Source organism: Protomyctophum parallelum (assembly GCF_964188405.1).
Source record: "Protomyctophum parallelum genome assembly, chromosome: 5".
NCBI lineage: Eukaryota > Metazoa > Chordata > Actinopteri > Myctophiformes > Myctophidae > Protomyctophum > Protomyctophum parallelum.
In genome coordinates, this window is record NC_139702.1 from 6,132,186 (window position 1) to 6,148,513 (window position 16,328).

Sequence of the window (16,328 nt, forward strand, 5' to 3'; positions counted from 1 at the left end):
CATGTCCCCAATGCAATGCAACTCCTTGCAACAAAACAGTTTTAAGGACATGTCACACCAATGCAACTCCTTGCAACAAAACAGTTTTAAGGACATGTCACACCAATGCAACTCCTTTGCAACAAAACAGTTTTAAGGACATGTCACACCAATGCAACTCCTTGCAACAAAACAGTTTTAAGGACATGTCACACCAATGCAACTCCTTGCAACAAAACAGTTTTAAGGACATGTCACACCAATGCAGCTCCTACAACAAAACAGTTTTAAGGACATGTCACACCAATGCAACTCCTTGCAACAAAACAGTTTTAAGGACATGTCACACCAATGCAACTCCTTGCAACTAAACAGTTTTAAGGACATGTCACACCAATGCAACTCCTACAACAAAACAGTTTAAGGACATGTCACACCAATGCAACTCCTACAACAAAACAGTTTTAAGGACATGTCACACCAATGCAACTCCTTGCAACAAAACAGTTTTAAGGACATGTCACCAATGCAATGCAACTCCTTGCCACAAAACGGTTTTAAGGACATGTCACACCAATGCAACTCCTACAACAAAACAGTTTTAAGGACATGTCACACCAATGCAACTCCTTGCAACAAAACAGTTTTAAGGACATGTCACACCAATGCAACTCCTTGCAACAAAACAGTTTAAGGACATGTCACACCAATGCAACTCCTACAACAAAACAGTTTAAGGACATGTCACACCAATGCAACTCCTTGCAACAAAACAGTTTTAAGGACATGTCACACCAATGCAACTCCTTGCAACAAAACAGTTTTAAGGACATGTCACACCAATGCAACTCCTTGCAACAAAACAGTTTTAAGGACATGTCACACCAATGCAACTCCTCGCAACAAAACAGTTTTAAGGACATGTCACACCAATGCAGCTCCTACAACAAAACAGTTTTAAGGACATGTCACACCAATGCAACTCCTACAACAAAACAGTTTTAAGGACATGTCACCCCAATGCAACTCCTCGCAACAAAACAGTTTTAAGGACATGTCACACCAATGCAACTCCTTGCAACAAAACAGTTTTAAGGACATGTCACACCAATGCAACTCCTACAACAAAACAGTTTTAAGGACATGTCACACCAATGCAACTCCTTGCAACAAAACAGTTTTAAGGACATGTCACCAATGCAATGCAACTCCTTGCAACAAAACAGTTTTAAGGACATGTCACACCAATGCAACTCCTTGCAACAAAACAATTTTAAGGACATGTCACCAATGCAACTCCTTGCAACAAAACGGTTTTAAGGACATGTCACCAATGCAATGCAACTCCTTGCAACAAAACAGTTTTAAGGACATGTCACACCAATGCAACTCCTTGCAACAAAACGGTTTTAAGGACATGTCACAGCAATGCAACTCCTTGGAACAAAACAGTTTAAGGACATGTCACACCAATGCAATGCAACTCCTTGCAACAAAACAGTTTTAAGGACATGTCACCAATGCAATGCAACTCCTTGCAACTAAACAGTTTTAAGGACATGTCACAGCAATGCAACTCCTTGCAACAAAACGGTTTTAAGGACATGTCACAGCAATGCAACTCCTTGGAACAAAACAGTTTAAGGACATGTCACACCAATGCAACTCCTCGCAACAAAACGGTTTAAGGACATGTCACACCAATGCAACTCCTTGCAACAAAACAGTTTTAAGGACATGTCACACCAATGCAACTCCTTGCCACAAAACGGTTTTAAGGACATGTCACACCAATGCAACTCCTTGCAACAAAACAGTTTAAGGACATGTCACACCAATGCAGCTCCTACAACAAAACAGTTTTAAGGACATGTCACACCAATGCAACTCCTTGGAACAAAACGGTTTAAGGACATGTCACACCAATGCAACTCCTTGCAACAAAACAGTTTTAAGGACATGTCACACCAATGCAACTCCTACAACAAAACAGTTTTAAGGACATGTCACACCAATGCAACTCCTTGCAACAAAACAGTTTTAAGGACATGTCACACCAATGCAACTCCTACAACAAAACAGTTTTAAGGACATGTCACACCAATGCAGCTCCTACAACAAAACAGTTTTAAGGACATGTCACACCAATGCAACTCCTACAACAAAACAGTTTTAAGGACATGTCACACCAATGCAACTCCTACAACAAAACAGTTTTAAGGACATGTCACACCAATGCAACTCCTTGCAACAAAACAGTTTTAAGGACATGTCACACCAATGCAACTCCTTGCAACAAAACAGTTTTAAGGACATGTCACCAATGCAATGCAACTCCTTGCCACAAAACAGTTTTAAGGACATGTCACCAATGCAATGCAACTCCTTGCAACAAAACAATTTTAAGGACATGTCACCAATGCAATGCAACTCCTTGCAACAAAACAGTTTTAAGGACATGTCACCAATGCAATGCAACTCCTTGCAACAAAACAGTTTTAAGGACATGTCACCAATGCAATGCAACTCCTTGCAACAAAACAGTTTTAAGGACATGTCACCAATGCAATGCAACTCCTACAACAAAACAGTTTTAAGGACATGTCACAGCAATGCAACTCCTTGCAACAAAACAGTTTTAAGGACATGTCACCAATGCAATGCAACTCCTTGCAACAAAACAGTTTTAAGGACATGTCACACCAATGCAACTCCTTGCAACAAAACAGTTTAAGGACATGTCACACCAATGCAACTCCTTGCAACAAAACAGTTCTAAGGACATGTCACACCAATGCAACTCCTACAACAAAACAGTTTTAAGGACATGTCACCAATGCAACTCCTTGCAACAAAACAGTTTTAAGGACATGTCACCAATGCAATGCAACTCCTTGCAACAAAACAGTTTTAAGGACATGTCACACCAATGCAACTCCTTGCAACAAAACAGTTTTAAGGACATGTCACCAATGCAACTCCTTGCAACAAAACAGTTTTAAGGACATGTCACACCAATGCAACTCCTTGCAACAAAACAGTTTTAAGGACATGTCACCAATGCAACTCCTTGCAACAAAACAGTTTTAAGGACATGTCACCAATGCAATGCAACTCCTTGCAACAAAACAGTTTTAAGGACATGTCACACCAATGCAACTCCTTGCAACAAAACAGTTTTAAGGACATGTCACCAATGCAACTCCTTGCAACAAAACAGTTTTAAGGACATGTCACACCAATGCAACTCCTTGCAACAAAACAGTTTTAAGGACATGTCACACCAATGCAACTCCTACAACAAAACAGTTTTAAGGACATGTCACCAATGCAATGCAACTCCTTGCCACAAAACAGTTTTAAGGACATGTCACCAATGCAATGCAACTCCTTGCCACAAAACAGTTTTAAGGACATGTCACACCAATGCAACTCCTTGCAACAAAACAGTTTTAAGGACATGTCACCAATGCAATGCAACTCCTTGCAACAAAACAATTTTAAGGACATGTCACAGCAATGCAACTCCTTGCAACAAAACGGTTTTAAGGACATGTCACCAATGCAATGCAACTCCTTGCAACAAAACAGTTTTAAGGACATGTCACCAATGCAATGCAACTCCTTGCAACAAAACAATTTTAAGGACATGTCACAGCAATGCAACTCCTTGCAACAAAACGGTTTTAAGGACATGTCACCAATGCAATGCAACTCCTTGCAACAAAACAGTTTTAAGGACATGTCACCAATGCAATGCAACTCCTTGCAACAAAACGGTTTTAAGGACATGTCACAGCAATGCAACTCCTTGGAACAAAACAGTTTAAGGACATGACACACCAATGCAACTCCTACAACAAAACAGTTTAAGGACATGTCACCAATGCAACTCCTTGCAACAAAACAGTTTTAAGGACATGTCACTCCAATGCAACTCCTTGCCACAAAACAGTTTTAAGGACATGTCACACCAATGCAACTCCTTGCCACAAAACAGTTTTAAGGACATGTCACACCAATGCAACTCCTTGCAACAAAACAGTTTTAAGGACATGTCACTCCAATGCAACTCCTTGCCACAAAACAGTTTTAAGGACATGTCACTCCAATGCAACTCCTTGCCACAAAACAGTTTTAAGGACATGTCACACCAATGCAACTCCTTGCCACAAAACAGTTTAAGGACATGTCACACCAATGCAACTCCTCGCAACAAAACGGTTTAAGGACATGTCACACCAATGCAACTCCTTGCCACAAAACAGTTTTAAGGACATGTCACACCAATGCAACTCCTTGCAACAAAACAGTTTTAAGGACATGTCACACCAATGCAACTCCTTGCCACAAAACAGTTTTAAGGACATGTCACACCAATGCAACTCCTTTGCAACAAAACAGTTTTAAGGACATGTCACACCAATGCAACTCCTCGCAACAAAACAGTTTTAAGGACATGTCACACCAATGCAACTCCTTGGAACAAAACGGTTTAAGGACATGTCACACCAATGCAACTCCTTGCAACAAAACCGTTTTAAGGACATGTCACACCAATGCAACTCCTACAACAAAACAGTTTTAAGGACATGTCACACCAATGCAACTCCTACAACAAAACAGTTTTAAGGACATGTCACACCAATGCAACTCCTTGGAACAAAACAGTTTTAAGGACATGTCACACCAATGCAACTCCTTGCCACAAAACAGTTTTAAGGACATGTCACTCCAATGCAACTCCTTGCCACAAAACAGTTTTAAGGACATGTCACACCAATGCAACTCCTTGGAACAAAACGGTTTAAGGACATGTCACACCAATGCAACTCCTTGCAACAAAACAGTTTTAAGGACATGTCACACCAATGCAACTCCTACAACAAAACAGTTTTAAGGACATGTCACACCAATGCAACTCCTACAACTAAACAGTTTTAAGGACATGTCACACCAATGCAACTCCTACAACAAAACAGTTTTAAGGACATGTCACACCAATGCAACTCCTTGGAACAAAACAGTTTTAAGGACATGTCACACCAATGCAACTCCTTGCCACAAAACAGTTTTAAGGACATGTCACTCCAATGCAACTCCTTGCCACAAAACAGTTTTAAGGACATGTCACTCCAATGCAACTCCTTGCCACAAAACAGTTTTAAGGACATGTCACACCAATGCAACTCCTTGCCACAAAACAGTTTTAAGGACATGTCACACCAATGCAACTCCTCGCAACAAAACGGTTTAAGGACATGTCACACCAATGCAACTCCTTGCAACAAAACAGTTTTAAGGACATGTCACACCAATGCAACTCCTTGCAACAAAACAGTTTAAGGACATGTCACACCAATGCAACTCCTTGCAACAAAACAGTTTAAGGACATGTCACACCAATGCAACTCCTACAACAAAACAGTTTAAGGACATGTCACACCAATGCAACTCCTTGCAACAAAACAGTTTAAGGACATGTCACACCAATGCAACTCCTTGCAACAAAACAGTTTAAGGACATGTCACACCAATGCAACTCCTACAACAAAACAGTTTAAGGACATGTCACACCAATGCAACTCCTTGCAACAAAACAGTTTAAGGACATGTCACACCAATGCAACTCCTACAACTAAACAGTTTAAGGACATGTCACACCAATGCAACTCCTACAACTAAACAGTTTAAGGACATGTCACACCAATGCAACTCCTTGCAACAAAACAGTTTAAGGACATGTCACACCAATGCAACTCCTTGCAACAAAACAGTTTAAGGACATGTCACACCAATGCAACTCCTTGCAACAAAACAGTTTTAAGGACATGTCACACCAATGCAACTCCTACAACAAAACAGTTTTAAGGACATGTCACACCAATGCAACTCCTACAACAAAACAGTTTAAGGACATGTCACACCAATGCAACTCCTTGCAACAAAACAGTTTTAAGGACATGTCACACCAATGCAACTCCTTGCAACAAAACAGTTTTAAGGACATGTCACACCAATGCAACTCCTTGCCACAAAACAGTTTTAAGGACATGTCACACCAATGCAACTCCTTGCAACAAAACAGTTTTAAGGACATGTCACACCAATGCAACTCCTCGCAACAAAACCGTTTTAAGGACATGACACACCAATGCAACTCCTTGCAACAAAACAGTTTAAGGACATGTCACACCAATGCAACTCCTTGCCACAAAACAGTTTTAAGGACATGTCACACCAATGCAACTCCTTGCCACAAAACAGTTTTAAGGACATGTCACACCAATGCAACTCCTTGCAACAAAACAGTTTTAAGGACATGTCACACCAATGCAACTCCTTGCAACAAAACAGTTTTAAGGACATGTCACACCAATGCAACTCCTACAACAAAACAGTTTTATGGACATGTCACACCAATGCAACTCCTACAACAAAACAGTTTTAAGGACATGTCACACCAATGCAACTCCTTGCAACAAAACAGTTTTAAGGACATGTCACACCAATGCAACTCCTTGCAACAAAACAGTTTAAGGACATGTCACACCAATGCAACTCCTTTGCAACAAAACAGTTTAAGGACATGTCACACCAATGCAACTCCTACAACAAAACAGTTTTAAGGACATGTCACACCAATGCAACTCCTTGCAACAAAACAGTTTAAGGACATGTCACACCAATGCAACTCCTTTGCAACAAAACAGTTTAAGGACATGTCACACCAATGCAACTCCTTGCAACAAAACAGTTTTAAGGACATGTCACACCAATGCAACTCCTACAACAAAACAGTTTTAAGGACATGTCACACCAATGCAACTCCTTGCAACAAAACAGTTTAAGGACATGTCACACCAATGCAACTCCTTGGAACAAAACAGTTTTAAGGACATGTCACACCAATGCAACTCCTACAACAAAACAGTTTTAAGGACATGTCACACCAATGCAACTCCTACAACAAAACAGTTTAAGGACATGTCACACCAATGCAACTCCTACAACAAAACAGTTTAAGGACATGTCACACCAATGCAACTCCTTGCAACAAAACAGTTTTAAGGACATGTCACACCAATGCAACTCCTTGGAACAAAACAGTTTAAGGACATGTCACACCAATGCAACTCCTTGCAACAAAACAGTTTAAGGACATGTCACACCAATGCAACTCCTACAACAAAACAGTTTAAGGACATCTCACACCAATGCAACTCCTACAACAAAACGGTTTTAAGGACATGTCACACCAATGCAACTCCTTGCCACAAAACGGTTTTAAGGACATGTCACACCAATGCAACTCCTTGCAACAAAACAGTTTAAGGACATGTCACACCAATGCAACTCCTTGCAACAAAACGGTTTTAAGGACATGTCACACCAATGCAACTCCTTGCCACAAAACGGTTTTAAGGACATGTCACACCAATGCAACTCCTTGCAACAAAACAGTTTAAGGACATGTCACACCAATGCAACTCCTACAACTAAACAGTTTTAAGGACATGTCACACCAATGCAACTCCTACAACTAAACAGTTTTAAGGACATGTCACACCAATGCAACTCCTTGCAACAAAACAGTTTTAAGGACATGTCACACCAATGCAACTCCTACAACTAAACAGTTTTAAGGACATGTCACACCAATGCAACTCCTACAACAAAACAGTTTTAAGGACATGTCACAGCAATGCAACTCCTACAACAAAACAGTTTTAAGGACATGTCACACCAATGCAACTCCTACAACAAAACAGTTTTAAGGACATGTCTCACCAATGCAACTCCTACAACAAAACAGTTTTAAGGACATGCCACACCAATGCAACTCCTTGCCACAAAACAGTTTTAAGGACATGTCACACCAATGCAACTCCTCGCAACAAAACAGTTTAAGGACATGTCACACCAATGCAACTCCTTGCAACAAAACAGTTTTAAGGACATGTCACACCAATGCAACTCCTACAACAAAACAGTTTTAAGGACATGCCACACCAATGCAACTCCTTGCCACAAAACAGTTTTAAGGACATGTCACACCAATGCAACTCCTTGCCACAAAACAGTTTTAAGGACATGTCACACCAATGCAACTCCTCGCAACAAAACAGTTTAAGGACATGTCACACCAATGCAACTCCTTGCCACAAAACAGTTTTAAGGACATGTCACACCAATGCAACTCCTTGCCACAAAACGGTTTTAAGGACATGTCACACCAATGCAACTCCTACAACAAAACAGTTTTAAGGACATGTCACACCAATGCAACTCCTTGCAACAAAACAGTTTAAGGACATGTCACACCAATGCAACTCCTTGCCACAAAACAGTTTTAAGGACATGTCACACCAATGCAACTCCTACAACAAAACAGTTTAAGGACATGTCACACCAATGCAACTCCTTGCCACAAAACAGTTTTAAGGACATGTCACACCAATGCAACTCCTTGCAACAAAACAGTTTTAAGGACATGTCACCAATGCAATGCAACTCCTTGCAACAAAACGGTTTTAAGGACATGTCACACCAATGCAACTCCTACAACAAAACAGTTTTAAGGACATGTCACACCAATGCAACTCCTACAACAAAACAGTTTTAAGGACATGTCACACCAATGCAACTCCTTGCCACAAAACAGTTTTAAGGACATGTCACCAATGCAATGCAACTCCTTGCAACAAAACGGTTTTAAGGACATGTCACCAATGCAATGCAACTCCTTGCAACAAAACAGTTTTAAGGACATGTCACACCAATGCAACTCCTACAACAAAACAGTTTTAAGGACATGTCACAGCAATGCAACTCCTACAACAAAACAGTTTTAAGGACATGTCACACCAATGCAACTCCTACAACAAAACAGTTTTAAGGACATGTCACACCAATGCAACTCCTACAACAAAACAGTTTTAAGGACATGTCACACCAATGCAACTCCTTGCCACAAAACAGTTTTAAGGACATGTCACCAATGCAACTCCTTGCAACAAAACGGTTTTAAGGACATGTCACACCAATGCAACTCCTACAACAAAACAGTTTTAAGGACATGTCACAGCAATGCAACTCCTACAACAAAACAGTTTTAAGGACATGTCACACCAATGCAACTCCTTGCCACAAAACAGTTTTAAGGACATGTCACACCAATGCAACTCCTTGCAACTAAACAGTTTTAAGGACATGTCACACCAATGCAGCTCCTACAACAAAACAGTTTTAAGGACATGTCACACCAATGCAACTCCTACAACAAAACAGTTTTAAGGACATGTCACCAATGCAACTCCTACAACAAAACAGTTTAAGGACATGTCACACCAATGCAACTCCTACAACAAAACAGTTTAAGGACATGTCACCAATGCAACTCCTACAACAAAACAGTTTTAAGGACATGTCACACCAATGCAACTCCTCGCAACAAAACAGTTTAAGGACATGTCACACCAATGCAACTCCTCGCAACAAAACAGTTTAAGGACATGTCACACCAATGCAACTCCTACAACAAAACAGTTTTAAGGACATGTCACACCAATGCAACTCCTTGCACCAAAACAGTTTAAGGACATGTCACACCAATGCAACTCCTTGCAACAAAACAGTTTAAGGACATGTCACACCAATGCAACTCCTTGCAACTGCCATTGAGGATAATGGTTTCATGAAACTACTCGCAACCGTTTGGTTGCAATGAGTTGTATGGCGAATCATTGGTCCTAAGAGAAAGTTTATTCCACATGTTCTAGATTGATTACATTTTTTCAAAAATAGCAGATCTACAAGCTCACACCGTGTCGCGTCGCAGCACAAGTGGTTTAACTGGTACTATATCAACTCATTTCTCTGGGGACCTCTGCCCTATATTGAGTGTCCAAATTCTGGTAGTAGAAGACAATCATTCAACGGAAAATAGGCGGACCATTGGCAAAAATGGCAGTTCTACAAGCTCACAACTTGCCTATCAGCTTTGTGGCAATGATATTTGCCGTTAAAGGGGGGGACCAAGACAGTTCAGACATCTAGGGCACCTTCGTTAAAGCACTATGTACTGCACTATCAATCAAGTATGGTGTGTATGATTATAGGTATAACAACAATGCCTCCTTTACTACCTGCTACTTCAAACTGATGAGCGCATAAGTGCATTATTCATTCATATGATTGTGAAATAGGTGATTTCTGCATAACAATCTGCATTTCAATGACAACAATGTTGTACTTTTACTCAAGTAATATGTTGAATGCAGAACGTTTCCAGTGTCATTGGTACGCTACTTTCACAAATCTGAGTACTCCACCACTGGATTTATACGTATTTATACACAATGGATGGATTTATGCACAAAACAAGAAAGAAAACATTGTGCCAGGGCATTGCCATTTTACAGTACAACATAGTTGCTAGGACCAGTTTTATTCTGTTTAATGTGTTGAATGCGTACAAGGTCTTCACATGCTAGCTCAGTGGTTCAATAAGTACTTGAGGGGGTTCCGGGCCCCAGCTAAATTATGTTTATATAGCATAAAATATGTATTAATACAGTAGCATCAGAAGAGTCAATTTAACCACTTTATACTGTATTCAGCTGTTTGAAAATAGCCCATCTCCATCAAGCTGAGATTGGAGATTTTCTAAACATTTTGTGGAATATTGTGAAAAATGTGGAATCATTTTGGCACACATCTTTTCTTATGGGGGTCCCGGGCACAAAATATTTTCAGACGGAGGGCCGTGGCCAAAATATCAGTTTAGGGGAGGGGTTTGATATGAAATTTTATATTTTTCAAAAAGAGCAAATCTACAAGCTTGCGTCACGGCAAGAAGTGAGCTTGTACTGTAGATCTGCTATTGGAATAGCTTAATGTATGATAAGTGGTTAAAATGATTGATTTAACTAATGGTCTAGTTGACGTACAGTATTTGTGGTGTTGCTTTCAATCAGAACAGAGTCATGTTAATCTGTACTACTGTACAGTATGTGTGTGTGCTGCTTTTATTTTAGACAGTGCGCCTGCCTCCATGACTCACCGCAATTTAACATTAAGTATAAAAAAAATGCATAATATTTGTCATGTATTTCATTGGCACTTCCCAGAAGAAATCAATTGTGAACCGAGAATGGCGTCACTCTATTCCATAATGGACCAGAAATAAATAAAGTATATTTTGCATAGTGCTTTCAATCTCTATTAGTGGCCTGTGCATGAGATGTGACATGAAATGATCTTTTCAATACCTTCAAAGAAAATGAACAAATAAATAAATAAATCCATACACTACACAACATCTTCGTTTGAACTGCACAAACATGGCCCTGAACTTTGAGCTGACAGTAAAAGCCCAGTTCTACGTTGATGACAGGCCAGGTCACCGCCATAATGTCTGATTTATACTCCGTGTCACGCAACTAAGTATAAACCATTCAGAATGATATCTTTTTTTCATCTTCCCTTGCCTTGCCATTGATCATCATAAAAGTCAGACTCATCTCTCAGAGTGCCGCGGGGTCACGCTCTATTCAAACCATTCCCCCGTGGTCCCATGAAACCCAATGGTGGAAAGCAACTAAGTATGGAGTATTTTCCGTTTTCTGTACTTTTACTTCTACTTCACTATACCTCAAAGGCAATAAAACCTTTGCCGCTAGATACTTTGCAGATGCAAATTGTTATAAAACATACATTAACCACTTTAGACCTGTTTTATACATACTAGGCCATTTTCAAAAGGGGATCTCATGATGACATCAAAGAAAAGCACCCACACACTGTCAGGAAATTGCAAAAGTTCCTGACGGTGTGCGGGTCCTTTTCTTTGATGTCACTATCAGAGATTCCCTTTTGAATATATGCACTTTTTGTCCTATGCACCTGTCACCAACCTTGTAAACTGTGCATCAACCTTTTTCAATAAATAAATACATAAATACATAGGCCATTTGGAAATAGCCGATCTACAAGCTCACAACTCGTCACATTGCGATGCGTCGTGAGCTTGTAGATCTTGATTTGATGCCAAATACCTTTGTACTTTTACTCGAGTAACATTTTGAACACAGGCCTTTCACTTTTAACAGAGCTATTTTTACATTGCGGTATTTGCTACTTTTCCCTGAGTAAAAACATACGAGTACTTCTACCACCACTGCTGAAATGGACGCCCGGGCGGCGGCGGCGGTGCTTTAGCCTGGCACGGCCAGACTCATAGCGAGGGTTCACTATATGCAGGGAGGAAACGTCAGTGAATCCTCGCTATATGAGTCTGGGCCACGCCAGGCTAGCGGCGCTATGAGTCTGGGCCGCGCCAGGCTAGCGGCGCTATGAGTCTGGGCCGCGCCAGGCTAGCGGCGCTATGAGTCTGGGCCGCGCCAGGCTAGCGGCGCTATGAGTCTGGGCCGTGCCAGGCTAGCGGCGCTATGAGTCTGGGCCGCGCCAGGCTAGCGGCTCTATGAGTCTGGGCCGTGCCAGGCTAGCGGCGCTATGAGTCTGGGCCGCGCCAGGCTAGCGGCGCTATGAGTCTGGGCCACGCCAGGCTAGCGGCGCTATGAGTCTGGGCCACGCCAGGCTAGCGGCGCTATGAGTCTGGGCCGCTGCCAGGCTAGCGGCGCTATGAGTCTGGGCCGCGCCAGGCTAGCGGCGCTATGAGTCTGGGCCGCGCCAGGCTAGCGGCGCTATGAGTCTGGGCCGCGCCAGGCTAGTGGCGCTATGAGTCTGGGCCACGCCAGGCTAGCGGCGCTATGAGTCTGGGCCGCGCCAGGCTAGCGGCTCTATGAGTCTGGGCCACGCCAGGCTAGCGGCGCTATGAGTCTGGGCCACGCCAGGCTAGCGGCGCTATGAGTCTGGGCCGCGCCAGGCTAGCGGCGCTATGAGTCTGGGCCGCGCGGGCCAGGCTAGCGGCTCTATGAGTCTGGGCCGCGCCAGGCTAGCGGCGCTATGAGTCTGGGCCGCGCCAGGCTAGCGGCGCTATGAGTCTGGGCCGCGCCAGGCTAGCGGCGCTATGAGTCTGGGCCGCGCCAGGCTAGCGGCGCTATGAGTCTGGGACGCGCCAGGCTAGTGGCGCTATGAGTCTGGGCCGCGCCAGGCTAGCGGCGCTATGAGTCTGGGCCGCGCCAGGCTAGCGGCGCTATGAGTCTGGGCCGCACCAGGCTAGCGGCGCTATGAGTCTGGGCCGCGCCAGGCTAGCGGCGCTATGAGTCTGGGCCGCGCCAGGCTAGCGGCGCTATGAGTCTGGGCCGCGCTAGGCTAGCGGCTCTATGAGTCTGGGCCACGCGGGCCAGGCTAGCGGCGCTATGAGTCTGGGCCGCACCAGGCTAGCGGCGCTATGAGTCTGGGCCGCGCCAGGCTAGCGGCGCTATGAGTCTGGGCCGCGCCAGGCTAGCGGCGCTATGAGTCTGGGCCGCGCCAGGCTAGCGGCGCTATGAGTCTGGGCCGCGCCAGGCTAGTGGCGCTATGAGTCTGGGCCACGCCAGGCTAAGTGGCGCTATGAGTCTGGGCCACGCCAGGCTAGCGGCGCTATGAGTCTGGGCCGCGCCAGGCTAGCGGCGCTATGAGTCTGGGCCGCGCCAGGCTAGCGGCGCTATGAGTCTGGGCCGCGCCAGGCTAGCGGCGCTATGAGTCTGGGCCGCGCCAGGCTAGTGGCGCTATGAGTCTGGGCCGCGCCAGGCTAAGTGGCGCTATGAGTCTGGGCCGCGCCAGGCTAGCGGCGCTATGAGTCTGGGCCGCGCCAGGCTAGCGGCTCTTGGCAGCACTATACCTGGATCAGAGCCTTCCTCAGCACGCGGCTCACGTCCATCCTCCACTCCGGCACGTCTGGGTTGTGGTCGTCCAGATTCGACGAGAACGCCAGCAGATGCGATCTGAAGTACTCTGCAAAAAAAATAATACAAACTAATAAAAAGCAGTGGTGGAAAGTAACGAAGTACATTTGCTTAAGTACTGTACTTTAGTACAATGTTTTTGAGGTATTTGTACTATACTTGAGTATGTCAAATTTTCTGTACGTTATTCCTTCTGGGGTGCATACTTAGTTTAGACTAGTCATTGGTTACTGGTTAGACTTGGGTTAAGGTTAGGTTTAGGTGTGCTGCCCCGTGGGAGGTTAGGTTTAGGGTGAGGGTTTGATATGTGAGAGGTTGTAGTTGTAGGACTAATGACTGGTCTAACCACCCCTCTTAACTAAGTAGGCTACTGCTCAGAGGCAAATATTGTACTTTTACTCTACTACAATTGTTTGAAAACTATTCGAAAATAGCCGATCTATCTGGTATTTTCAAAAGATTTTCATTCATTGGAAAACATTAAATGGGACATTCTGCATAATGAGCACTTTTACTTTAGGTATTTTAAGTAAATGGTAAATGGTGCATTTATATAGCGCCTTTATCCAAGGCGCTTTACAGAGATTGTGCATTACATTCACCCATTCACACACACATTCATACACCGATGGCAGCGGAAACCATGCAAGGCACCAACTAGCACATCGGGAGCAATTAGGGGTTCAGTGTCTTGCTCAAGGACACTTCGACAGTAACTCTGGGGGAGCCAGGGTTCGAACTGGCAACCTTACGGTTACCATCCAGGCACTCTACCCCTGAGCCACCACCACCAAGTAAATTTTGAAGCCAGTACTTTTGTACTTTTACTCAAATAAATGTTGAATTCCAGACTTTTACTTGTAACAGAGTATTTCTACATTACAGTATTGGTACTTTTACTTAAGTTCGCACTTATTCCCACCACTGATAAAAAGCCTCGTCGAAATAGGATTTCATTCCCCCTCCTGCTGCCATTAAATGCAAGGGTTCGGCCATTAATTCACCACCAAGGGAGCAAGCTAAAAATCTATCCGAGACTGATAGTATTTACTTTGTAAACGAAAAAAAAGGGAACGTTTAATTAAAGTGGACCCTGGCGGCATTCCTTCAGTCAGTGTGTGCGTGTGTTTGTTTTTTTTCCTTTTAGCGCTGTATGAAAGTCCCAGTGGAGGAGGGAGGTAGGAGGAGGAGGAATAGTGGGCTCACCGTGGACAGCAATGTTTTTCCTGTCCTGCAGAATAGCGCTCCCAGCGGACACCTGCACGGTGACTGTGTTTATGCCTTCCCGGGAGAACGTGCACGCCACGCTTCCCTCCAGGGTGATTACGGGCTGAGAGAGAGAGAGAGGGAGAGATATGAGGGGATAAAAAACAGGGAAGGTGAGGGAATTCCTATGAGAGACGCCTGGTTAATATCTCATGCTATACTGTTATTTACACTACAGAAGTGTCATCCAGCCAACCACTGTGCACGCACGCACGCACGCACGCACGCAAACACACACACACACACACACACACACACACACATACACACACACACACACACACACACACACACACACACACACACACACACACACACACACACGTTTGTGCTACTATACTTGTGAGGATGTGAAACAAATTTGGATGGTGATTTTATGAATGCAATTTTTACGAATTTATTTACCATTTTTAACAGAAACCCTGAAGCTTAAAATTACAGATATATAAACTCACAACGTGACGCAATGTGAGCTTGTGTATCTGCTATTTTTGGTGCTCGGGGAAAAAAAGACCAACCTCCAACCTCTACATTTCTCTGCGCACACACACACGCACATGCACGCGCAGTCACACACACACACACACACACACACACACACACACACACACACACACACACACACACACACACTACAGTCTCAGAGGAGCCACATCCAGCCCGGTCCACAGGGAGTTCCTGTGTGACACCGCCGGCGCCTGCTGTCGTTTTTCCACATCTCCATTTGCTCTTCAAATGGCTCAGAGATGCTAATACTGCCTCCGTTCGTCATGCATAACTGCCCGTGCTAGTGATGGGCGCCCCGGCGGGCGCCGCCGAATAAACACATTCACTGCAATTATAAAGACAGATACGGTTCTAGGAATGAGACACTAGTGTCCCACGCACGCCATAATGTGTACTATATGGCAGCCAGGTTTAGATTTAACTGTGGCATTCAGAGCCACGCGTCATCTGTTGCATTACAGGCCCGCTATACACTTGGTTGTGTGCCGGTGTCGTGCATATAAAATGGCCGAGCCAGAAGCTCACGTGACATGCGTTGTGCTGAGTAGGGCTGTCGCAATTATCGCATTTATCGCATATCGCGATATCGCATATCGCGTGAAGCGGGGAATATCGTTACTGTTCTGTTTGCTGCTTGTTATTAGGCTGATATAGTTGCTCCGTGAGTTTGGAAGTAAAGAAGAGTTGTGTTAAGCTATATCATTCATGGTCTGCTGATTCACA

General features: G+C 43.8%; 1 protein-coding gene across 3 annotated transcripts in view; it reads right to left on the reverse strand.

Annotated features, from left to right (window-relative positions):
* The window catches only part of LOC310859344 (VPS10 domain-containing receptor SorCS1-like), a 245,180-nt gene that overhangs the window by 21,311 nt on the left and 207,541 nt on the right, over nucleotides 1-16,328 (reverse strand). For all 3 annotated transcript variants that reach the window (XR_014569292.1, XM_083765827.1, XM_083765826.1), the window contains exons 21-22: nucleotides 15,039-15,162; nucleotides 13,769-13,881 (exon numbers count right to left, since the gene is read on the reverse strand). Coding sequence is in view for 2 of the 3 variants with exons in the window: in XM_083765827.1 (XP_083621953.1) it covers nucleotides 13,769-13,881; nucleotides 15,039-15,162 (237 nt within the window). In the remaining variant the exon portion in view is untranslated. The remainder of the gene's footprint in view (nucleotides 1-13,768; nucleotides 13,882-15,038; nucleotides 15,163-16,328) is intronic.